Here is a 27,048-nt window from a genome sequence, read left to right as displayed (position 1 = left end):
TTGGTCCCAGCTCTCTGCAGTTCATTCACTAGGTCCCCCCGCGTGGTTCTGGGATTTTTGCTCACCGTTCTTGTGATCATTCTGACCCCACGGGGTGGGATTTTGCGTGGAGCACCAGATCGAGGGAGATTATCAGTGGTCTTGTATGTCTTCCATTTTCTAATTATTGCTCCCACAGTTGATTTCTTCACTCCAAGCTGGTTGGCTATTGCAGATTCAGTCTTCCCAGCCTGGTGCAGGGCTACAATTTTGTTTCTGGTGTCCTTTGACAGAACTTTGGTCTTCACCATAGTGGAGTTTGGAGTCAGACTGTTTGAGGGTGTGCACAGGTGTCTTTTTATACTGATAACAAGTTTAAACAGGTGCATTTACTACAGGTAATGAGTGGAGGAAAGAGGAGACTCTTAAAGAAGAAGTTACAGGTCTGTGAGAGCCAGAAATCTTGATTGCTTGTTTCTGACCAAATACTTATTTTCCACCATAATATGCAAATAAAATGAAAAAAAAACAGACAATGTGATTTTCTGGATTTTTTTTTCTCAGTTTGTCTCCCATAGTTGAGGTCTACCTATGATGTAAATTACAGACGCCTCTCATCTTTTTAAGTGGTGGAACTTGCACTATTGCTGACTGACTAAATACTTTTTTTCCCCACTGTATTATCACAGAGGAGACCAGACTATGTCCAAGCTGTGTCTTCATTGCCAGTGAAATGTTCTTCGATTTGAAAAGCTTGTCCAGTGATTTCATTGTTGACTTTTATGCCAAATTTTAACCCTTCCATAAAGGTGGAAAGCTGTCAACCACAAATACAAGTAGTCCTACTACTCCCATAACAGCGTGTCTACAAGTGATACCCCTGGAGTGTTATCCATAATTTCACTTAAGCATTTACTTGACTGTCTCTCACTAAACTAATCAAGCGACAACAGTATAGTTTGCTGCTATCTAGCTGCTGTATTGCTGTCAGTGACCCCTGTGTGGTCCTTGTCACTCTGTTCTAGGCAGGAATCACTATCTCTTAATATGACCCACTGCCTGCTGCCTTCTTCTGCCCACTCATCCACCAAAAAGTGGATTCCAGCATTCACTTGACTGAAGCGGTCGGAGTCACTGTAGACACTGTCTGGCCTCCGTCCTGGCAGTATTCGTCTTTTTCAGATATGGACATGTCAAACCGACTGTCTTTTTCATCTAAGTAATTGACTGCAGTCAGAATACAGTTTTTGGGGGATTCTGACAGAAAAATCACTGCATTAATGTAATGAGTCCACCGTGATTGATCTTTTCAGCCCAGGCTGGGATGCAATGGTGACCTTCAGTCCACTAGCAGCCCTATCCTAAACACAGGTGGCTGTTTTTAGTGCTGACTTGAAAAATTACTTTCCCTTCAAAAAAAATTCCAGACATGCATGACATGTTTTCCCTGAAGGTATCAACTACTGAGGACTCTCAATCCTGAATATTTTTCTATCCACTGGCTAACACGGTACAAAGATATACATCTTTCCTGTATCATGTTTTCCCTGGTAATTCAGCACTTTGCCTAAACTTTTAGCTGCAGTAATCTCTCTCTGCCGCTAGATGGCACCATGCGGTCATTACAAGTCAGGGTATTCCTTTCCACAGGTCAATGGAAGTAATTTTCTTTCAACAATAGCAGGGAAAGGAGGGGCTGCTATTGATTGGGGAAGGGGGGTGCGTGTTCTGTGTGCTCTTTGATTGGCTGGGAGGTGTGAGGGGTGTGTAGAATTCAAGACAGGATGAAAAAGGAGGGGGATTTGGAAGAGGGGAGTAGTGTGAGTGGGGGGTGATCACTCCCCCCACCTCTCAGTCTTCAGTGCCTGTGCTCCTTCAGTGAACACTTTACTACTGCTTGCAATGTGAACCTGGGCTAGCCTGATTACAATCCCCCCACACCCCACATGCACACACACATGCACGCACACCCATGCACACATGCACTGCCTGGTGCCCCCTGATGACACACCGGCTGTCATGCATGCACACACACCGCTCCATACAGTGCAGCAGAATGCATCTCCAACCTGGGACCTAAAGGATGCTCCTCAGCGAGAGAGCTGGACCATCCTATGCCAAATACGGATTTAATATTGCCGTTGAGGGGGGCACCCTGAAGATTTTGGGGGCCGCCGCGTCCTATTCTTCTACTATGTTTCTTTAGTTGTAAACATTTATGTCGATTATTTGTGGTGTAAAGTAACATCTTCTTCACATCCCACCATGGAACTAAACTGGATGCTGCTCTTATCTCTGGTTTGGCAAGTTCAAGCTGTGGAAGGTAAGAGTGGCTGATTTTTTAAAAAAAAAAAATTTAAGGATGGGGGGGGAGGACCCAAAAAGATAATCGGTGTCATATTTTTTTGGGGGGATGAGATCTGTTTTTGTGCTTTTTCTCACATCATGGAGTCAGAATATTTTGGTAGGAGGCAGCAGGCGAAGCTGCCGGGAAAAGACGCAGGTGTGGAGTGCAAGCTCTTCAGCCCAGGGAAGCTCAGCGCCGTGCCAAGTGTTGACACACATGCTAAGTTAATGTTGTCTGGTCCCGGGTTGCAGGCGGCGGAGGTGTTTACATGCGTCTCAATGGGAAGCACCTGTTATATGGATGCAACAAGGTACTTAAGTTTTAGTTGTGGAGGAGACAATGCAGATTCCTAATCAGTGTGTGTGTGCTAATTACAGGATTATTATTAGTTTCCTGATCGATGCTCCGGTGGAACAGATGGAGGCTGCACACAACCGGCTGCTTCCCTTTAATAAAACTAAATGTTCCGTTTCACAGCTGCATATAACAGGATCTAATCAGGAGATGGGGGGCAACTCTCCGAGGTGGTCGGCTACACTTCTTCCATTATCCTGCTGCTGACACCGCGTTTCAAAGCCAATTCATTTATGTATTAGATGGGGGGTGGGGAGGGTGCAAAAAAAAGAGGTGCAAATTGTGCCATTTATGTCTGCACGCAGGAAGATGGATGGCCCCTTCTGTTACTGCTAAATCAATGTGTTCTTTCTGGCCGGTGCAGACCGTATTGACTGATAGATTTTTGTTGTGTGTCCTACAGATGGTTATAGATTCTCACTTTCCATCCAAGGCGCCTCTCTCGGTACAAAGCTGGTACCCACCCTCGCCCGTCCTCCCACCCAAGCATAGGTCCGCTTTCTCGCCATACACATTGCCTTGCCAGAAGAACGGAGCTGCATTGCGGTGCTGATTTTGTTTAAAAGGGTGATGGTGGGATGGCAGGAGGCACCGGGAGGTGGAGGAGGGTCCTGACGGATACTTGCTCAATGTCTAGTCTGACCAGGGTGTACCCGCTGCTACCCTAGAGTGTACCGGCTGGTTCTATGTGTCTAACCAAGATATTTTCTTCTCTTTTTTAGCCTTGACAATCTAGTAACCCTTTTATCGTAGTATCCCCATCCTTCCTCCACCCTCCTATTCTGAAGCTGAATTTCTAAATTTCCATTCTGTCCATCACTCCCGTCTAGCAGTCTACCACTCGCTCACATATCGTCCTTCGCACTTTCTACAGTTCGCGTTACCATCCCTCCTCTTTTCAGACATCTATTTTTTTTTCTGCTGTTTTGATATTCACCTCGTTTAACCCAGTATCTGATATCTTCAGTTCTCTTTGCCCATCTATTGCAAGCCGTTGGCACCTGCTATTTCGACGAGGTCCTGGAGTTTTCCTCTCTGCCTCCCTTTTTGTACAGTGGGTCTTGGACATGTATATTTTATTGGAGAGGAGCAGATATAGCCCGGCACCGTGTAGTAGCACCGTAAGCAGAGCCTAGAGCTACTCATTGCTTTTCGAGACACAATAAACATGCAAGAATAATGAATGTGAACAGATCTGCACCATTCTGGGATTTAATTCAAGCTGTGAATTCTTTCCCGTTCGGTTCTAGTTTTCATATATATAGATTTTTATATACGGCATATATGACATGCCTTCCAGGGATTTTACTTATATTATGAAAAACAGAGCCGGCTCCATGCATGCCCCAGGGTAATACAGCACTGAACCGTGCTTTACTTAACAGCTGGAGTGTGCTGGCAGGTTATTAATTATGCCCGACCCATCAACATTTAGAGGCAAAATCTATGGGGATGGACCTTATCTGACAACTGGGGTAATGTAACTACATAGCAATCATCATTGTATGAGAAAATAACTGTATTACTACAGACAAGGGGCACATCTAATTGATAGCGAAAACCCCTTACAAATAAAAATTGCTACAGGACATTCAGGATGCCTTAGTTGACGAATATGAAGTCGGGATAATGGGATTCCATTGAGTACACCAGCATTACATTAACCTGAATTGTCAGTCCATACAAGAAAAGCTACAAATTGATTCTAAGATTATTTGTTGAAAGGCAAACATGTCTTTCTAATTGAGTCACTAATGGGAAGAATTGAGATGAAATTCTAATTTGGCTATTGTCTAATGCTAAATGAGTCGTAAAGGGTAAGAGACCCTTTACACATTATTGGGACATAGCAGAAGATGGATAGGTGGGGTCTGTGAGCAGGGAATAATCGGGGCTGTGGTTTGTGTTAAGAAGGTAATTACATTTTTGGATGGTATCTGAGGAGACACCTTGTCCCATGTGCCAAAAGTTCAGATCCATTCCTCTCCATTTTCTGGAACACCTTCCAATATTTTACTTTTTTGTTGCCAAGGTGGCCTAGTCAGACACATAACCAGCACCTATGGTTAATTGATCAGGCCAATCGTGGCCACTGTGAAGCTAGTACTCTGCATCGTCTATGTGTCGGTCAACATTTGGTCTGACAGTATTGGCCACTGTGCAGGTAGTACCCCACATTATCTATGTGTTGGTCAACATTTGGTCTGACAGTATTGGCCACTGTGCAGGTAGTACACCGCATCGTCTATGTGTTGGTCAACATTTGGTCTGACAGTATTGGCCACTGTACAGGTGGTACGCCACATTGTCTATGTGTTGGTCAACATTTGGTCTGACAGTATTGGCCATTGTGCAGGTGGTACGCCACATCGTCTATGTGTTGGTCAACATATGGTCTGACACTATTGGCCACTATGCAGGTAGTACGCTGCATCGTCTATGTGTGGTTCAACATTTGGTCTGATAGTATTAACCACTGTGCAGGTAGCACGCCGCATCTTCTATGTGTCGGTCAACATTTGGTCTGACAGTATTGGCCACTGTGCAGGTAGCATGGTTCAGGTAGCACATTGCATAGTCTATGTGACGGTAAACATTTATTCTGACAGTATTGGCCACTGTGCAGGTAGTACAACACATTGTCTATGTGTTTGGTCAAAATTTGGTCTGACAGTATTAACCACTGTGCAGGTAGCACGCCGCATCTTCTATGTGTCGGTCAACATTTGGTCTGACAGTATTGGCCACTGTGCAGGTAGCATGGTTCAGGTAGCACATTGCATAGTCTATGTGACGGTAAACATTTATTCTGACAGTATTGGCCACTGTGCAGGTAGTACAACACATTGTCTATGTGTTTGGTCAAAATTTGGTCTGACAGTATTAACCACTGTGCAGGTAGCACGCCGCATCGTCTATGTGTCGGTCAACATTTGGTCTGACAGTATTGGCCACTGTGCAGGTAGTACCCCACATTATCTATGTGTTGGTCAACATTTGGTCTGACAGTATTGGCCACTGTGCAGGTAGTACACCACATTGTCTATGTGTTTGGTCAAAATTTGGTCTCACAGTATTGGCCACTGTGCAGGTAGTACACCGCATCGTCTATGTGTTGGTCAATATTTGGTCTGACAGTATTGGCCACTGTACAGGTGGTACGCCACATTGTCTATGTGTTGGTCAACATTTGGTCTGACAGTATTGGCCACTGTGCAGGTGGTACGCCACATCGTCTATGTGTTGGTCAACATATGGTCTGACACTATTGGCCACTATGCAGGTAGTGCGCTGCATCGTCTATGTGTTGTTCAACATTTGGTCTGACAGTATTAACCACTAGGCAAGGTAGCACGCCGCATCGTCTATGTGTCGGTCAGCATTTGGTCTGACATTATTGGACACTGTGCAGGTAGTATGCCGCATTATCTGTGTTGTTCAGCGTTTGGTCCGACAGTATTGGCCTCTGTGCAGGTAGTACTCCGCATTGTCTGTGTAGGTCAGCATCTGGTCTGACAGTATTGGACACTGTGCAGGTAGTACGCCACATCATCTATGTGTTGGTCAACATTTGGTCTGACAGTATTAATGCTTTGCTTCCTTTTAATTCACAAACAATATGTACCATACGCCAAATTAATGAGACAGCTACCCTCAGCCTGGACAGTAAATTTTACCTTGGTTATAAATGTGTTATCAGAATTATCCTGGAAGCCCCAAAGGCAGCTGATCAGATATTGACCATGCCTATCTGATTGTAAGATCCAGCAATGTCATCTGTGCCGGCGCCTTCTCTGCTCTCTGTGCCTTCATCCAAATCCGAACAGCTGCGCAGGCACAGAACTGTCTCCGCGCACAGGAGCGAGGCGCGCACAACGGAAGAGCTGAATCTCCCAGCAGAATGCACGGACAGATTGCACAGAGCGGGGAGGCTCAGAGACACAGAGTGAGAGGGAGCGGAGAGTGGATGTGATAAATGATGGAGCTATCTATCTAGCTGCTGAAATACTCTCTGGGCTCACAGCATATTCCAAACCGTTCAATGCCAGCTGAGTGGAAGGGTTGGGCAGGGGCAGGCAGCTACAGCCAGGCCTGAAGCATTAAAATTTGGATTCCTATGTTACACAGAGACATCATCATTAGCCTTTCCAGCATATGTTTTGTTTCAAAAAAGTGCAGGAAAATTGGGTAACTCCTTATCGATGTTTGTTAATACTTAATGCAGCTGTTGATGAGTTTAGATTTGTAGATTTGTCATTTCATAATTTGGGGCTTTTACAATATTTTTACTCCATGGGTTTAAAGAGTTTATATTGATGAAAAATATGTCTAACAATAAATAAAACCTTACCAGTATATTGACCAGAAACCTTTCCTTCCCACTTCTGCTCCTTGTTTACTTGCACGATGATGTCATGTTCACAGGAACCAATCACATGATGTCCACAATGACATCACCGATTTACTAGCAGAAGCTGATCTTTGCTTGGTGCATCTCATTTATCATACTGGCTGCATAGCCGGAGTCTGGAGCGTTAATTGAATGTCTAGGGATAGCTTCTCTTTCTGACCAAATTCGTCTGTTTTTCTTAAAAGGACTCAGTTATGGGTCAAATTAGTGACTGAAATTATTTGTCTCACACATTTAGCTGCTGATTTATGCCAATTTGTAAGTAAAAAACACATGTGAGATGTGTACAAAGCTAGAAATGTCCCTGTTTGGGTAAAATGTAGCCCAAAGTTGGGAAATAGAAATGTGTATGATGCTCGATGTTATATTGATCTCATCGTAGAGCAATGGTTGTCCCTCTGACATATGCTATCGTACCCCAGTGCCATCTGTGGTAGATGGTAGAATCGATCTGCCAGAGCTCAGATTTGCAATAAATGTGTGGTGCTTATTTTGGAAAATCAATAGGAGGGAGAACATTGAATTTTATATTATATGTAATATGAACTTAAGTTATATATATATATACTAGCTGAAGAGCCCGGCGCTGCCCTATATATAAAGCTGAGTGTAGAGCCCCGCACACTCCGCATAGCCACATTCACTATAATATCCCACATCATCCTGTCAGCCAGAGCTACCGGACTACTACCCCTAACATCACACATCATCCCGTCTGCCAGAGCCACCGGACTACTACCACTAATATCCCACATTGTCCCATCAGCCAGAGCCACCGGACTACTGCCACTAATATCCGACATCATCCCGTCAAAGCCACGGGACTCCTACCACTAATATCCCACATCATCAAGTCAGCCAGAGCCACCGGACTACTACCACTAATATCCCACATCATCCCGTCAGACAGAGCCACCGGATTACTACCCCTAATATCCCACATCATCCCGTCAGCCTGGGGTCAGAACTAGAGCACTGAGTGGAATAGTCCTAACTTCCATACCAGGGATCCCTTTAAGAGAGGCCTGGCGTCAGAACCAGAGCGCTGAGTGGATTTGCCCTGACTTTCATACCAATGATCCCTTTAATAGAAGCCTGGGTGAGAATCAGAGCACTGAAGGATTTACCCTAACTTCCATACCGGAGGTCCCTTGAAGAGAGGCCTGGGGTCAGTACCAAAGCGCAGAGTTGATTTGCTCTCATTTCCATACCGGGGATCCCTTTAAGAGGGACCTGGGGTCAGAACCAGAGTGCTGAGTGGAATTGCCCAATCTTTCACACCAATGATCGCTTTAAGAGAGACTGGGGTCAGAACCAGAGCGCTGAGTGGAATTGCCCTAACTTCCATACTGGGGATCACTTTAAGAGAGCCTGGGATCAGAACCAGAATGCTGAGTGGAATTGCCCTAACTTCCATACCAATGATCCCTTTAAGAGAGCCTGGGGTCAGAACCAGAACGCTGAGTGGAATTGCCCTAACTTCCATACTGGGGATCCCTTTATGAGAGGTCTGGATGGCTTTGCCCTGACTTCCATACCAATGATCCCTTTAATAGAAGCCTGGGGTCAAAATTAGAGTGCTGAGGGATTTACCCTAACTTCCATACCAGAGATTCCTTTAAGAGAGGCCTGGGGTCAGTATCAAAGCGCAGAGTGGATTTGACCTCACTTTCGTACCAGGGATCCCTGTAAGAGGGGCCTGGGGTAAGAACCAGAGCGCTTAGCGGAACGGTCCTAGCTTCCATATCATGGATCCCTTTAAGAGAGGTCTGGGGTCAAAACCAAAGTGCTTGATAGATTTTCCTTGACTTCCATACCAATGATCCCTTTAATAGAAGCCTGGGGTCAGGATCAGAGCGCTGAAGGATTTGCCCTAACTTCCATACCGGAGATCCCGTTAAGAGGGAAGATGTGCCTATGGGATGGAGGATGTGTGATGGGGATATGGGCACGGGAGGGGGTGACTCATTTCTGTCATGTGCTCTCTGCTCCTTTCTGTGGGGGCAGACAATGGCTGGGAGCTTATGTTCCCGGGGATGCTAGATTTCTCCCACCCAGTCAGTGTCTGCTGAGGTGTTGTGGAGTGGGAAAACTGTTGCTCATAGCACAAATCACAGCTCACTTTCTTTTAAACAGCTCTGGTGAAATGAAAGATGCTTTGTGATTGGTTGGTGATACACAAACACACATACATTCAATTTTATATATAAAGATAATTACCCTTAGAAGCGCAATCGCGCAAAACAGCCGTTGTCCTCACACTCCACTTTCCACTATCCTGCAGAAGATGTGTTCAAGTTTGAAATAAACGTTGGATTTTATGGACTGGTGAGTGCCAACCTCCTTTCTTTGCTCATGATATATATATATATATATATATATATATGTATATATATATTCCACTGAATATCTCACTGTTAGCACGGGAACAGTCAACTGTTTGGTCCGATCCCATGGAAGAGCTACTGTAACACAAATTGCCAAAAAGAGTTGATATTTTCTCATTGATAGAAGGTCCCAGCTCATGCCGAGATTATAGGTGTGGGACATTAGTACTGTTAAGCCAGTTTTTTACTTTTTCAATAGCTCACTCCAAGCGCCACAGCTTACAATGTAGCCACACAGCGGTCAGAGTGCCCATAGGGAACCCCTATCCACTGAAAAAAGATCTTACAATGGGAACGTGAGCCTCACAACTGTATCACGGAGCAACGGAAGGACGAGCTGGTCCTGCATTAAAGTTATGTATATACTTTGTGGTGTCAGATACCTCACCAAGTTTTAAACAGCCCATGTTGTTTTGGTGGCACATGAGGGACCTACACAATAATAGACAGCTGGTTTTGATATTGTGGCTGGTGTGTATATATACACATACATAGATAATCCCATATATATATACATATATATATATATAAATCTTCATATTCCAGGTTATAACACAAACGATAAATGTGATCTTCCTTCACCATATGGAGAGAGATGTGAATGTTGACCCTTCCACCCACACTTTGTATGATAGCGGCACTGTTGCCGGTATCTTCGTTTTCTGTAGTTGAAAAGTAATTAAATCAACTATAGTTGGTTGACATTAATTAGTATAAACATTTTCTTTTAGTGATTACCTGGAGAATTTCTTTTTTCTCCTTAGGTAAGCTTAGATACTATTATATAATCATTTAGCTTGGACAACCATATAATAGGTCTCCTGCCAGCTCATATTGAATAATGGGGATAAACGGTCCGTATATTCTACTTATCCTTTAGAATTCTTTTTCTTTTAAAGGGAGACTGTCAGCACAGTGCACACAAGTCATGGCCAAACAGTTCATGACGTATTCTCATCTACTTGTTTTTCTTCTATCTTTGCTTTATTCTGACTCCAGTAAAATCATTGCTGTCAATCAAGGAAGAGGAGGCAGAGACAGATGGAAAACAGGTAGGTGGGAAAGTGCACTGAGCTGTTTGGCCACGACTAGTGTGCACCAAGCTTGGTTTGAACAGTCAGTTTGTGCCACTAAGCTCCCTTTAATAGTAATATGAATGGTGGCGTGACATTCAGATCACGGTGGTATAAAATCCAATAATCTTTATTGTAAATCTATTAAAATATAGATGGTACACAAGAGTTTTTCTGATGCTTTTCGAGCTGATCCGATTTAGAGTCGGATCAATTTGAAACGCGTTAGTCTCTATCAATGCGATTCATCCACAAGCAATATGAAGGTTCCTGTTCTTATTTGGTTAATGTGTTCCCATTTTCAATATTCGATGTCCTCTATATGACATTGATATAAGCTAACGACAAGCACCAGATGCCGGCTGCCATTTTGTTAACATGGTGGTATCATTTTACTTACGCAGAATTTTAAATTATGAAAAATTATGTCTAAACCTGAAAAGTGTGAGGAAATACTTTCTTTTTTTCATTTTTCTTTTATTCAAGGCCTCATTTACTATAAAAACTGCCCTGTCCAAGAAGCTGAAATATGGGGAGCTGTTTGACAAGGCCTTCTCACCTTATGGTGGGTCAAAAGTAATTTTCTTTCTGTAACAAATAGGCAGCTCTGCAGGGTCAAAATCCATTTGAGTTTCTGAACCCTGGAAAGCCATTATTTTCTACAAGGCCTCCAGTGTCAAGGACGTGTCAAATAAATCCCCACATAAAAGCTAAATGGTCCCCTGCGGATGTGACATGTGGGATTAAAAGAGCGACTTTAGGGCTGAGTGTAGTCACACCTGAATTTTCAGGTTTTGGATATAGAAATGCAGCACGTTCCGTCCTATATAAATCTATGGTAGAAAAGAATGGTGGGCAGTAGTGAAATAACTAGGGCAGTAAATGTAAAAACGAATGGATCAACTTATCAAGTCCAAGTGTCTTACTGAAGTGCCGAGACAGATTTTTCTATGAAATTAGATAAGAATGAGTTAGTCCCCGTTGCCATGTGCACTGGCCGTGCGACTAACGTGGATCTTTATTGATTTGGACATCTGGACTTTATATTACTTCCCTTACCATCTGCTGAGTACAAAATTATCATGCTAAGAAAATGAAGGGTTTTTTGTGTCCAAGCAACTTAACAATTATTCTTTACATTATTTTTAGATGGATTCAGCACTTTCACTGAGGGACAGTTGGCTGGATGGTCTTTATCTATCTATCTATCTATCTATCTATCTATCTCACAAAATTAGAATAACATCAAAAAGTAAATGTATTTCAGTTCTTCAATGCAAAAAAGTGAAACTCATATATTATATAGAGTCATTACACACAGAGTGATCTATTTCAAGTGTTTTTTTCTGTTAATGTTGATGATTATGGCTTACAGCCAATAAAGACCCAAAAGTCATTATCTCAGTAAATTAGAATAACTTATAACACCAGCTTGAAAAATGATTTTAAAATCTGAAATGTTGGCCTACTGAAATGTATGTTCAGTAAATGCGCTCAATACTTGGTTGGGGCTCCTTTGGCATCAATTACTGCATCCATGCGGCGTGGCATGGAGGTGATCAGCCTGTGGCACTGCTGAGGTGTTATGGAAGCTCAGGTTGCTTTGATAGCAGCCTTCAGCTCGTCTGCATTGTTGGGTCTGGTGTCTCTCATCTTCCTCTTGACAATGCCCCATAGATTCTCTGTGGGGTTACGGTCAGGCGAGTTTGTCCACCAGTCAAGCACAGCGATACTGTTGTGTGTAAACCAGGTATTGGTACTTTTGGCAGTGTGGACAGGGGCCAAGTCCTGCTGGAGAATGAAATTTCCATCTCCAAAAACCTTGTCAGCAGAGGGAAGCATGAAGTGCTCTAAAATGTCCTGGTAGACGGCTGCGCTGACTTTGGTCTTGATAAAGCACAGTGGACCTACACCAGCAGATGACATGGCTCCCCAAACCATCACTGACTGTGGAAACTTCACACTAGACCTCAAACAGCTTGGATTGTGGCCTCTCCACTCTTCCTCCAGACTCTGGGACCTTCTCCATTTTCTCCATTGTGTTAAAGCGTGGAAATCGGACCACATGCAGATGTCATCCGAGTATAGTCCGATGTTTTTCACACTCATTGACTTCCATAGCCGATTGCGATCCGAATATTGGATCAAACCTGAACATACAATGATTTTTTTTCTTGGACATATTCTGTCCAAGGGAAAAATCGGATATGTTCACAATCCCATAGACTAACATTTGGTCTGTGTGCGATCCGATAATACAGCACAAAGCTACAGCTCTTTTCAGAAACAGTGCTGCTACTATGGAAAGTTTTCATCGGGTATTGCAGTGAAATAACATTTGTTATTACCATTAGTGCCACTCTATGATGACCTCCCGATTTTATCTCTTTAGGCTGTGTTCACATGTTATGACTGCAGCTGTAATTTGGGAACACAACTTGAAACTCTTTCTCATCTAGGAATGCTTGGAGTTCTGACTGTTGCTCAGTTTGGAGCATTTTCTTTGTGTGGTTTCCTAGCTCTGCAGCTCAGCCTCAGTTTATTATCTTTTGGTATGAAAGGTACATGTATCAGTGAAGTATTCTTCAACCCGGCATACAAACATAGTACAGTACATCATTATTGTCGCCCTCCTACGCAATCTGTATAGTATTGGCTTCATAATTATTCTGCTTCCGAATAATTGTACCAAAGTTCTTGGAGGCCAAAAAAAGGGAAGTAGAAGACAAAAATAAAATATGAAATTTTATTAATCACAATTAAAATGTACAATAGGTAAAGAATTAATGTAGAACAAGGCAGATTATACCCAATGTCACCATACAAATAAAACCAAGTGGACAGGTATAGCAAACGGTAAAAACACTACATAGATAGCGGACCAAAATTATAACCACTGATTATACAATAATAAATCCATGTGGATGCATAAGTGGTAGACTAAATGAGGATGAGGAAAAAGCCAATATGCTAAATGACTATTTTTCAACAGTATTTACACAAGAAAATCCCATGACAGATATCATGATCAGGGATAAAAATTGTTCGTTAAATGTCACCTACTTAACCCAGCAGGAAGTACGGCGGCGTCTAAAAATCACTAAAATTGACAAATCCCCGGGCCCGGATGGGATACACCCCCGAGTACTGCAGGAATTAAGCACAGTCATAGATAGACCATTATTTTTAACAGGGTCTGTACCACAGGACTGGCGTATAGCAAATGTGGTGCCAATATTCAAAAAGGGGACAAAAACTGAACTTGGAAATTATAGGCCAGTGAGTTTAACTTCAACTGTGAGTAAAATCCTGGAGGGTTTTCTAAGAGATACTATACTGGAGTATCTGGAGAAGAATAAACTTATGACCCAATATCAACATGGGTTTACAAGGGACCGTTCCTGTCAGACTAATCTGATAAGCTTTTATGAAGAGGTAAGTTCCGGACTGGACCAGGGGAATGCAGTGGATGTGGTGTACATTGACTTTTCAAAAGCTTTTGATACGGTGCCACACAAAAGGTTGATACATAAAATGAGAACAATGGGGATAGGGGAAAATATGTGTAGGTGGGTTAAGAGCTGGCTCAGGGATAGGAAACAAAGGGTGGTTATTAATGGAGCACACTCGGACTGGGTCACGGTTAGCAGTGGGGTACCATAGGGGTCAGTGTTGGGCCCGCTTCTTTTTAACATATTTATTAATCACCTTGTAGGGGGCGTAGAGAGTAGAATTTCAATATTTGCAGATGACACTAAACTCTGCAGGGTAATCAATACAGAGGAGGACAATTTTATATTACAGGAGGATTTATGTAAACTAGAAGCTTGGGCTGATAAATGGCAAATGAGCTTTAATGGGGATAAATGTAAGGTCATGCACTTGGGTAGAACGAACAAGATGTATAATTATGTGCTTAATTGTAAAACACTGGGCAAAACAGTCACTGAAAAAGACCTGGGTGTATGGCTGGACGACAAACTCACATTTAGCGGCCAGTGTCAGGCAGCTGCTGCAAAGGCAAATAAAATAATGGGATGCATTAAAAGAGGCATAGATGCTCATGAGGAGAACATAATTTTACCTCTATATAAGTCACTAGTGCGACCACACTTAGAATACTGTGTACAGTTCTGGTCTCCGGTGTATAAGAAAGACATAGCTGAACTGGAGCGGGTGCAGAGAAGAGCGACCAAGGTTATTAGGGAACTAGGGGGTCTGCAATACCAAGGCAGGTTATTACACTTGGGGTTATTTAGTTTGGAGAATCGAAGGCTTAGGGGTGATCTTATTACAATGTATAAATATATGCGGGGACAATACCAAGACCTTTCTAAAGATCTTTTTACTCTTAGACCTGTGACGGGGACAAGGGGGCATCCTCTACGTCTGGAGGAAAGAAGGTTTAATCATACTCACAGAAGCGGATTCTTTACTGTAAGAGCAGTGAGACTATGGAACTCTCTGCCATATGATGTTGTAATGAGTGATTCCCTACTAAAATTTAAGAAGGGACTGGATGCCTTTCTTGAAAAGTATAATATTACAGGGTATATACACTAGTTTCCTTAATATTGCGTTGATCCAAGGAGCTAGTCTGATTGCCGTATGCGGAGTCGGGAAGGAATTTTTTTCCCCAATGTGAAGCTTACTGTTTGCCACATGGGGTTTTTTTGCCTTGGGGTCCACAGATTCATTTTCAGTACTATAATTATAGTATTTCAGCACTATGCACTTTGGCATGAATTTATGAAATAGTTTCATCTTAGTACGTACTGTAAATTCTTTAACACCATGCACTTTGGCATGAATTCATGAAATTTGACACTTTATTCTATCACTATGCACTTTGTATACTATATCTTGATTTCATGAATTATCCTACACGGATTCTAGTCTACCACTTATGCATCCACATGCATTTATTATTGTGTAATCAGTGGTTATAATTTTGGTCCGCTATCTATGTAGTGTTTTTACCGTTTGCTATACCTGTCCACTTGGTTTTATTTGTATGGTGACATTGGCCTTGTTCTACATTAATTCTTCACATATTGTACATTTTAATTGTGAGTAATAAAATTTCATATTTTATTTTTGTCTTCTACTTCCCTTTTTTTGGTTTCTATATTTCCTTTTGGAAGTTGACATATTAATAATTGGTCTTCTTTTTTGGGTTTTTCAAAGTTCTTGGAGTAGTAATCATTCGTGTTAACTTTACAACAACTTTCCCATTATACAGATGACGTATTTTGGTGGCACATTCCTAACAATTGGTGAACTTACTGTAGGTTGCAAATCAGACCAATTAGGGCATGTCTATTTTTTTCTTTTTTATGGACCTTCAATTTTCAAAATAAATTAAAAAGTTAAAAGACCAGTCAACTATAATGTGTCCATTTGCTGTAAAAACAGATAACACATGGTTGACAAATACAGTCATGTGAATGAAGTAAAAAACTGGACATGTAGTAGAGTAGATGGCTGTTGGCTGAGTAAAACTTAGGCCAATCGTTTGGCTGACAACCACCTCAGCCGATACTTCTATACACAGGCTACAAAGTCACCAGTTGACACGTCGACTGTTGGCTTATCTCAGGGAGAACAATGTGACCATGAGTCCTAAATTGGATATACGCGATCAACATCTCTCTCGACTGTCAGTCGGCTGGCAGCCCCATACACATTAGACTGCCAGCACGTTCAGCCGACTTTAGCTTAATGTGTATGGGGGCCCTTAACTCCCCCTATCCAAGTTCAGCCAACAGCCATCTCTCTCAAGTCTCCCATACTCAGGACCGCTTGGCTTGGCCCAGCATTTTTGTGTTTTCTACAAGATATCTGCTGACAGACTACTTTGGCAGTGGCAGGAAAGCAAAAGGAGAGTCCATTGTAAAACCAATGTGACGGATCCTTCTCATCGGTCAGGAAGTCCCTATACATCATTAGACTTTCGCCAAATCCCTTCGGTATTGCAGGGGAGTATTAGAAGTTTACACATTTTCTGAAGGACAGTTCTAAGTGTCTTTTTTGCTCAATCTCCTTCTATTACTCTATAACTTTTAGTTTCCTTCTGAATATTTCTTCATCCTAGACCTTTCTCTACTCTCCTCAACCCCCCTCTCTATCCTTCAATCTCCTACTCCTCGGGGTTTCTTTCAGTGAATGCACAGGCTGCTCCTGAAGCATATGTTAAGATTCCGACGGCAACCTTGCGTAAAGCGGTGGGGGTATGAGAAGCCTACACCTTTTTAAGGCTCATATAAAGATACCTATTTATAAAATGAAAGGTACTTAGGAACTTTACAACCTCCCCCACAAAGCGGAACTATGTACCAGGTCACAAAATAATCTCTTTATTTCTTTTTTTGTTTCTAAATTGCATTGACATTGTTATTATTTCCAACTGGCTACATAAGCAAAAATATCAAATGGAAGTATAGGATTTGTTTATGAGATTAACCCAAAGCGAAGAGCATTTTCCGTGGGTTGGGTTAACACGGTCTGTTGTTACAGTTTCATGTAGGCGGCTCCCATACGATGAAGAATATATGTTCTCTATTTATGAAACTGATGAACGTTGGGAACAGGACGTTGCTTCTTTGCTGCGCATAAAGGAGGGATAAGGATCAAATAATGAATAAGACTAAGTGCACAATGCTTTGCCAATAAATGGTAGACAGTAGACCAATGGGATGCGAAAACTCTTTTTTGGCCTATGGAAACGTTAGATTATATGCAGCTTTTCCCAGGGTGTACGTTTGGCTAAGTGCACAGACACAATGTGCTCTTAGCCTTTGCTTGTTTCGCTACTTGTTCTGATGCACAAACGACACGTGAAGTTCCCTGTGGTCCTGCTATGTGTCTGTGTTAGACTCCACATGTGCACTGTAGGACTTATGAAGGATTTCCTGCTTCTGGAGCACTTGTTCAGGAGAGAAAAATGATGCATGTCTGGATAGACTTCTGTGGAGGTAAATTGGCATCCATAAGGCATCCATTGGAGCATGGCATAATTCTTTTTCATTAGGCGGCACATGGATTGTGCACACAGCTCCGAATACAGGTGGCATCACGACAACTTCCTTAACGCTGGTTTATGGAGCCATATAATATCTACTGTTCCTCCTGTATAACATCTGCCTATAGTATGAAAAACACTGCTCGAGGATAAGCAAATTTAGAAGACAAAATGGTTCATTTTTGCAATCCAAAATTGTGCAACGTGATATCGTTTTTAACGTTTCAGTCTTACATCCAGATCTTCATCAGAATGGTTGCACATTGCTAGGAGAGAGATAGCCCATACATATTACATACATACTATACATGGAAGCGCTCGGTGGTATGCATCAACTGTCATTGATGATGGTATGAATGTGAGACCAAAACGCGAAAATTAGCTCACGTTGCAAAATTTTGGATTGTCTTCTAAACTTGCTTATCCTCGAGTGCTGAGTCTTTCACACTGTTAGGGCTCGCTAACATGAATGTATAACTCGGACGAGTGCAATTCGATAGTAAAGGGGACTGCACTCGCACTTGGATCAGTGTTATTCAGTGAGGCCGTGCAGATCTATATTTTTTTCTCATTTGGATTCAGCATGCTGCGATTTTACTCCAAAATTGGTGCAACGCGAGAAACTGTAAGTGTTCCTGTAAATGATTAATAGCTGCTGAGTCACTAAACCGATTGCATATGGATGACCAGTGAAAAAAAAAAATTGTCCCACTTGTCTGGATGGATTTTTTTCATATTCCCCTTTGACCCCGGCCTTACGTTCAGGATTGGAACCCTACTTGTACACATGGACAGACATACACTACTTGCTGCCTTAAAGAACGGCAAATCAAATTAAAAAAATGCACATAAAAGTGAAAAAAAATTCCCATTTTCCTCATCTCACGTTTCCTATTAAAGTTAGAGCTCTACACAGAAATCTTCCACATTCTCCTCCTCTCTGTCCTGTGCCTTTATGAAGGCCACCCTGCTGTGTCCATCCCCTGTAGGACAAAAGATTTACTAGCCCCACTCCTTCACTATTGCTCTGCCCCACTCCTTCACTGCTGCTCTGCCCCACTCCTTCACTAATGCTCTGCCCCACTCCTTCACTAATGCTCTGCCCCACTCCATCACTGATGCTCTGTCCCGCTCCATCACTGATGCTCTGTCCCGCTCCATCACTGATGCTCTGCCCCACTCCTTCACTGATGCTCTGCCCCACTCCTTCACTGATGCTCTGCCCCACTCCTTCACTAATGCTCTGCCCCACTCCTTCACTAATGCTCTGCCCCACTCCTTCACTGATGCTCTGCCCCACTCCTTCACTAATGCTCTGCCCCACTCCTTCACTAATGCTCTGCCCCACTCCTTCACTAATGCTCTGCCCCGCTCCTTCACTGATGCTCTGTCCCGCTCCTTCACTGATGTTCTGTCCCGCTCCATCACTGATGTTCTGTCCCGCTCCATCACTGATGTTCTGTCCCGCTCCATCACTGATGCTCTGCCCCACTCCTTCACTGATGCTCTGTCCCGCTCCATCACTGATGCTCTGTCCCGCTCCATCACTGATGCTCTGTCCCACTCCATCACTGATGCTCTGCCCCGCTCCTTCACTGATGCTCTGCCCCGCTCCTTCCCCGTTCCATCACTGATGCTCCGCCCTACTCCTTCACTGATGCTCCTCCCCACTCCTTCACTGATGCTCCTCCCCACTCCTTCACTGATGCTCCTCCCCACTCCTTCACTGATGTCCCGTGCCATTGACCTCTAACCTGTTGTAGGTTGAACTGACCAGCACATTAACCAGGGTTCTCAGCTGGATTTCTACAGGACCATTTGTTTTAGGAGCATACAGAAAATGCTGCAGACTTACAAGCAGTGAAGATGACTGTATTTCTTATTTCTCCTAATCATTTATTTTTTGTCTAAGGGTACGTGCACACGTTGAGTATTTGCAGTAGATTTTACTGTAGCAAAAAAAAAAGAGTGTTGGCAGGAAAAATGCTATGGAAAATAACCTTTTTTTTCTATCCATTTCTACGTACATTTATGATGCATTTTTTTGGGTTATTTTACAAAAACGCTGAAAGAATTGACATGACGCAGATTTGAAAATCGCTTTGCTGGTGTAAATCAGTGAGGGAATAGACAAAGCGTCAGAAATCTCATTCACTTTGTTGGCAAAGAGCGCATCGTGTGAACAAGCCCTTAAAGTTCCTTTAAGGCCATGTGCACACGTTCAGTATTTGTAAGCCAAAATCAGGAGTGGAACAATCAGAGGAAAAGTATAATAGAAACCCGTCACCACTTCTGGATTTATCACCAACTCCTGGCTTTGGCTTACAGATACTGAGGTAAAGAACTCATCAAATACTGAATGTGTGAACATGGCCTAATAAAGAGTGAGTCAGTCACAGACAGGGTAATAGTTTGTAATAGTGTCTGATGAGGAACACGTCATAATTATGGGGTTAAGTCAGGTAAAAGCAATACAGAACTTATGTGTAGGTGTTTAGTTCAAATATTCCTCATATTTGCAAAACAAAGTTGTTGTTTTAGTCCCCATCTGAACAGTCCTTACACCGATCCCACTGATATACACCTGTCTCATATCAAGTATGGAACCGCGGAGAGAGAGATCATGTTCTCATCCTTCAAAATGGAAATATATGGAAATAAGACATATTCTGAATCCCTTTACATACAGTATATTACAATAAGAGCAAAACTCCTAAGAATCCAGCTGTAGTGTCATTTCCAATACATTTTAATGTTGGAGAATCAAAGAAAAGCTTCAAGAAGATGAGACGCATTGGTGGTTGTGGAGGCTGTGGAGATGGAAGCCAAACTTTCTGTCAAAATAGCTCTCGTATAGTTAGTGATAAGTCATATCTCTTTAACACTTCATTGTTCGGCCCAGTATATTGCTATCAAATTCGCTTTCACCCAATATTGAATTAACCCTTACAGCCCTGCTGGTGGTCGCACCTCTGAAAGGGTTAATCCCAATGCACTTTCAGCATTGGAAGATGAGGGGAGGGCAGATGTCTACTGTCTCCTGCCAGGGGAACATGCACCATGGTTGTCAGGCACCGTGCGCCAGTCCCATTCATTAGACTCTTCCCAGCAGGTATCAATAGACATAACATGACCTGCAAAGCTCTCCCCTTGATGTCGTAGTGAGTGGAGCAGTACACACGATAGATTTTTCAGAATTTTTTTTTTTTCAGAAACAGCACATCATTTGTCCATCTACTGTGTCTGGTATTGTACCTCATCCTCATTCTGTTCATTTGGCATGTGCTGCAGTACCAGACATAGCCAATAGACAAGAGTGGCGCTATTTCTTGTTTGACTCTTTTTTTTTTCTAACATAGACTTCTAAATAGCGTGACTGTAACATGAGGTGAGAGCCTCAGTAATGCATAACTAACTACTTGATAGAGATGTCAATTATTTTATATCTACTGGTAGTTTTGCTTTAGTATGTATCATTCATAGTTTTGTACATTTATTATTATTTGGAAAGTCCTTTTGGATTCAACTTGATTTGATTGATCTCACTGTGTAGCACAAAGTAGATAGATATAGACGTGAACAATAAATTCAATGACTTGTGAATAAAAGTTTATCTTAAAGGGTTTGTCCACAACTATTTTTTGTTACTGGTCAAAATTACTACTGATTCTGCCTATACCGGTGCACAGTTCCCTACCTCCTGACTTCCTGGCTTCTTTATCCAAATTGTACAGCACATGAGAATTCCATATCCGGAGTTCTGCAGCGGACAAAGTGTCCAGTACGAACCCCGAACTTTACAGTTCTGGTTTGCTCATCTCTAGTGCTGCAGCCAATCAGAGACAGCAGTGGTGCCCAACCTATTATGGCTGAGGTTAATGATTGGCTGCAGCAGTCACATGTCCGTACAGTGAAAGCAGGATGAACAGATCCAGGCACCACGATGAGCCCATTTTTTAAAACCCTTTATCTTTAACTAATTAATATTAATATTAGCTCAAAATGGAGAACACAGCTGTTTTTAACTACATTTGTCGATATCTTGGCCTCAGATAACTCTGCTGAATGTTGTTTTTTAGTGAGTCCATGAGTATCATTAATAAAAGACAAATGTACCTGAAGTCATCTGATGGTCCCCACGAGACCACCTTATCATGGGCTACATACTTTACTAATGTTAATGGCTGCAGAGAACGAAGGGAAGACGCTGGGGATGATTCACTATGGCATTACAGGGGTTAATTCCATCTTGGAGGAGCGTTATATATTTAATAATGATGAGGAGGAGGAGGAAGGGCAAAGAGGAAATCATTTAAAGGCTTCTTAGCAGATTTGGACTAGAATCAAGTTTATGCTCATTAAACATTTGCTGTCAGAGATGTCATGCTTGTTTTATGGGCCCCTGTGGCTAGGATCGGGTTTGAAGATTACCAGAAAATAAAGATGAATTTTGCTTGAACTAAAAGGAAAGCAAATAGCCATAACATTGAACGTTTTATTTTCTTTGTGCTCTAAAATGTTCCTTTTTTCCCCGATATTAGACCAGCAATGGGGCAACGTGAGACATAGAGAACATACTTGCCCCGTGTTTTCACAAGTCAATTTCAGGTTCCTTTCTTTTTTGCAAAAATGATCAAAGATGAGCAAGTCAAAAGAGATTTGTATCAATGGTGCGATCATATTATAAATAGTGATGAGCCCAAGTTCTCGTTACTCCGGTTTGCCTAAGGTGCTCGGGTATGCACTGAGTATCGCGGGTGCTCGAGTGACATGTTCGAGTGTGGGGATTGCCTGACAAGCATGGGCAATTCCTGCATGTCTATGGCCGTCAACAGCCACAGAATATGCAGCTGCGGGGACACGAACATGTCACTTGAGCACCTGCGATACTCCGTGCATACCTGAGTACCGAGCACTTGCACTCGTCATCACTAATTATAAACTTTTTCTTCAATAGATGCAAAAACAGTACAAAAACGCAATGATTTTTATAGCTAACCCCCTCTATTCATCATCGTTGTTTCTCCAGTTTCCTGGGATAATTTACTCTCTATTAGTTGTTTTAACATTTGCACCTTTTTCTATTAGTTTGATTTTTTTTTTTTTAGTTTTCCATGACAATTGTGATTATTTAGATGTTTTAGGCAGATTCATGAAATGTATCTTTTTCCAGTTAGCCATTAAAAGGTATCAAGCACTGAGGACTCTCAATTCTAAATATTCTTCTTTTTCCAGTGTTACATTTTTGGAGTTTCCTTGCTACTGCCCCTACCTGGAGTAAGGTTTTCTGGCAGACCTTTTTTTCATTTCAGCACAGTTGAAGACATACCGTATGTCAGATATTTTAAAGGATTATGAAACATTTTGCACTAAAAAGTGATAAAAGTAAGATCAGTTTGGTTTTTGTGCCAAATTCATTTGGATTAATTTGATGCAAAAAAAAAAATGCCAGTGAATTCAACAAGACGAAAAAAAAGGAAAAACGACTGAAAACAAAATCCCTAATGATGAATTGGACCCAGAGTGTTTAACAAAAACTCTTATTTCATAAAGTCATAAATCTCTATATAAAGGAATTTCAACTAAATTTTAAAAAATTCTGATAATATATTTATATTAATGTCATATAGAAAATGTAAGAATAATGTAATCTTCTACCCTGACCATTTCCGAAAAAATCTCCAGATTTTCAGCACAATGCTCACAAATGACTTTCATTAAATTTAGATCTCCGTAGTCAACATTGTATTTGAAGTTCCAACTATGGGAATAGGGACTCTACAGACACCACAATCCCAACATTTGGAAATTCTTAGTTCCGTGCCCCTCTCTAAAGTCATTTTCCCGTAATTTTATGTGACAAGTGTAAAGATAAATTTAGATTAAATTTCTCTTTAAGTAACGCGGTCACTGCAGTTTTCTGGTGCAGTCACTGCCTCGTCTTGCGAGAGGCAATTATTCCTGTGTGAATCTAAGAAACTATGCGGAGAGATCTAGCAGCAGCCAATTTTTTGCTGAAGCAGCATCAATCTTTAAAATTACTATTTTCTGTACCGGTTAGAGTCCAAGATTGGGGACATCAGAGGCCTTAGAAAGCAAAGGAAAGGACTGGTGACAGGTTATGTTTAAATAGCGCGATGCCTCGGTGGGCTTAAGAAATATTTGGCTAAGATTTCTTAGTGATTTAGAAAAAAAAGAAATGTCAAGTAAGCATTTCAGCCCTGCACAATGTAGACATCCAGGTCAGAGAGTTTTAAAGATTTCCTGTGAACTGTTCAAACAAAGCATGTTTGTCTTAATGGTTTTTAGGTGTCGGATGATCCCTCCGACTTGTGCCGTAAAGGAAATATAAAGAAATTCTCTAATAACAGCTTGGAGATTTGTGGATGGCGACTAAGGCTGGGTGTGAATATTGGACTTTCATAGTAATATAAAGGCTGATAATTATAATTGTATGTGCTCCTTTTTGGCTGATTTTACTTTAAAACTCGGATCAAATGGTAATAAATATGCCACATCAGATACGACGAGTCGTTTGCGTCATGGATGCTTGGCCAGGATTTAGACACAATCATTAAGAAGTTTTTTCAAAAAGTTGAAAATTAGAAAAATAAAGTTGCATCTCTACTCTTCATAGACCTCTGTGCAGAAAAAGTGCTGGCACGTTTAGGCTACGTGCACACGTTCAATATTTGGTGAGTTTTTTAAGGAGTGGATGAAAAATTCAGAAGTGGTGACATGTTTCAATTGTGTTGTAAGTTTGGAGTGCAACGTGAGCAGTGCTGCTGTTGGGATGATCCATAGGAAGAGGAGACCTAAGGCTAGGGATGGCGAGCTCCTGAAGAGACATCCCTACAGTCCCTATCCCTATTCCCTTCTGTACACTTGCTTTGGCAAAACTAATGTGTATTTAGTCCTGCCAATAAAGCTTCTTTGAACCTTGAATCTTGACTGACGAGACATAGTGGCCTTCAAGAGACGGGTCCTTGGAGTGGACACCAAGTCACAAACCTGAGCGCTTGTAACGCAGAAGACAACGGACCTAAGTAGGACTGCGTACAATGGACTAGTGTCGGGGTCCAAGTGTGAGGTTTCCAGGGTGCCAGCAGTAGAAGAAATAGGAAGTGGAACCGTTGAGCAAGTAAGGAGACTTGCTGATCAGGACTGTAGTGTTAAAGCTGGGTTGTGGCGAAGTAGGGATGAAATAGTGTGCCTCACTAGCCCTGGAGTAGACTTCAGAGGAAGGATACTGCTTGAAGGAATATGCTTCGTATCGTAAAAGAAACGTTCATAAGACTTTGTACTGCTCTCCCTTGTACATAACCCTTACCAAGTTACATTTTAGGAAATACTTTATTTTTCAATGGTGGTCTCTCTCTTTGAGCTGTGAAACATACTGTATAGTCCTGGTCAGCCCACACCACCGGCTATGAGCTGCACGGGAATAAGGCTGGCCTTTCAGGTTTTTTCCTGCAGTCAGCATCTCACCATCTCCTCTGCTCAGACAGCGAAGATTGCATCTCTTGTCCTGTCATTGTGTGATTTTGTCTGCATCCGTGGTCCAATACTGTCACAGACTTCACTATGGCTGCTATAGCTGCAGTTACACCCCTGTGTATATCATCATCGGGGTTTTTTGTTTCAGATAACCCTGCTTTCTTAGAGGCAAATTGTTTTAAATTAGTTGTCAACTTCTTGGACACCCCCTTCTCACTCCCCATGTTTGGTCCTGTTAAAATAAAAAAGCATGTGTCAGCTTTTGCATTCCCAGGACTCATGTGAGCTTGTTATGGAACATGAACCCTGGCGTCACTGTCCTCACCTTCAGATATATAAGTAATCAAGAGGAGATGAGCGCACCTCTGGAACAGCGCCGGCACAGGAGGTGAGTATAAGTGTTTTTAATTTAATGCTGCCAAACACGGGGAATGAGGAGGAGTTGTCCAAGTAGTGGACAACTCCTTTAAGTAAGCAAATCTCACTTTATTCCACTGTTTGGGGTCCAGAGATGCATCTCCGTTGCTGCTCTCAGTGTCTGTTACCATCTGCAGTGATGACATCAAGCAGCGGTACGTGCCATCAACTTGGTAAAGCCCCAGAGCTCACTGATTGGCTGCAGCGCTGTGAGCGTCACATCCGCGCTGCAAACAGTAGAAGGCACCAGGAGCAATGGTGGAGAATTTGCGATGAATCTGGGGAGGGTGAGTAGATTACATTTTTTTGTATTTTGTTAAGAAAACTGCCTAGAAGACAGGGATTTTCCCAAAACCAGAAACCCTTAAGCCCAGGAATGAGTTACTGCCTCAGGATACATTTTTTTCTATTGCAGGCATTTTGTGCTGAACTGTCGGCATGACTACTGCTTTCAGCAATCTCTTTCTGCATTTTTTTGTTGGACACGTTAAGCTTTCACTTATTATTCATAGATGTATGCAGTGAACGCTATTGATGCATATTTGTGGTATATATACCCAGGAGGCGGAGGGTTACTGGTGAATTGGTATAGTATTACACGACGTTGTTGTGGTATTCCTGTGGTTTGGCATCGCCGTGGAGATGCGGTCAATGCATTCCTCATAGTGATATGCTTATAATTACCCATAAGCCTTTGCAATCATAATCTATCTGTGGAAATCGCCATGGTGATGTAATAAATCTCTCCTCTTATATTTTACTCGTAAAAAAAAGGTTCCAGCTGTGCGGAGGTAGCGGAGCCAACTTCGTCATTTGGCAAAGCTCATTGGGAGTTCATGGGATGTTATGTGTTTTTTTGTGTGTTTTTATTTACATAGGACTGCAGGTAAAGCTAGTGAGTCATCTGAGTGAGTCATCAAACTATAAAAAGTGACAAATTGAGCTCCGCCGGTGTAGGAGTGCAGGAGTAGGCCTTGGTCTGTACTCTGGCGCAGGAAGCCCTGCTTGTTTTTCTTTTCCTCCACTTCTTCCTGGCGTTATCTGGATGCAGCTGGGGTGCGTTTCCTCGGGAAGAATAATCTAACAGACATGGGCCCTTTGAACTCTGCTAATTGTCCGCCTCCGGAACGTGCCATTAAAGTGGATTCGGTTCTGGGTGTGCTGAAATGTTGTTTTGTTTTCTTAACATCTCTCACCTTCCACCAAGATGACACAGCAGACACTCATCCTGAGCCAAGCGGGCACAATGACTGCTCTCCTGCTCCTACAAGCCATTGTCTGGCCGCTTTCCTTTGTGTAGGCCTGTAATAATGTATGGCCCCCGTAGCGCTGGGCACGGCGCACTAATTAGTACTGTCACATGTACTACGCTTCTCCCTTTCATCAATGGCATTCTCACTTTTCAGCCCGTAGCATGGTGACATTTGTCCTTCTCTGATCTGAAATGTTCTACACAAAGCATGGTTCGCGGGTATCGATTACTCCATACGTGTGCATAGAAAAAGTCTGAGACTCAGTGTAGACGTTACAAAGCCATTTCTGATATATTTACGTGCCAATAA

General features: G+C 42.3%; 1 protein-coding gene across 2 annotated transcripts in view; it reads left to right on the top strand.

The window, feature by feature from the left end:
* Window positions 1-1,796: 1,796 nt before the first annotated feature.
* EPHB1 (EPH receptor B1) overlaps window positions 1,797-27,048 on the top strand; it is a 434,861-nt gene continuing 409,609 nt past the window's right edge. Inside the window, exon 1 of one of the 2 annotated variants that reach the window (XM_073576520.1) lies at window positions 1,797-2,302. In XM_073576520.1, the coding sequence (XP_073432621.1) occupies window positions 2,245-2,302 (58 nt within the window). In that variant the 5' untranslated portion in view covers window positions 1,797-2,244. The remainder of the gene's footprint in view (window positions 2,303-27,048) is intronic. The other variant, XM_073576521.1, reaches the window with a different exon arrangement.

Source organism: Dendrobates tinctorius, unplaced genomic scaffold (assembly GCF_039654945.1).
Source record: "Dendrobates tinctorius isolate UK_male_01 unplaced genomic scaffold, ASM3965494v1 ptg000049l, whole genome shotgun sequence".
Lineage (NCBI taxonomy): Eukaryota > Metazoa > Chordata > Amphibia > Anura > Dendrobatidae > Dendrobates > Dendrobates tinctorius.
The sequence above is the reverse complement of the archived record's forward strand: the minus strand, read 5'-3'. Positions and strand labels throughout refer to the sequence as shown.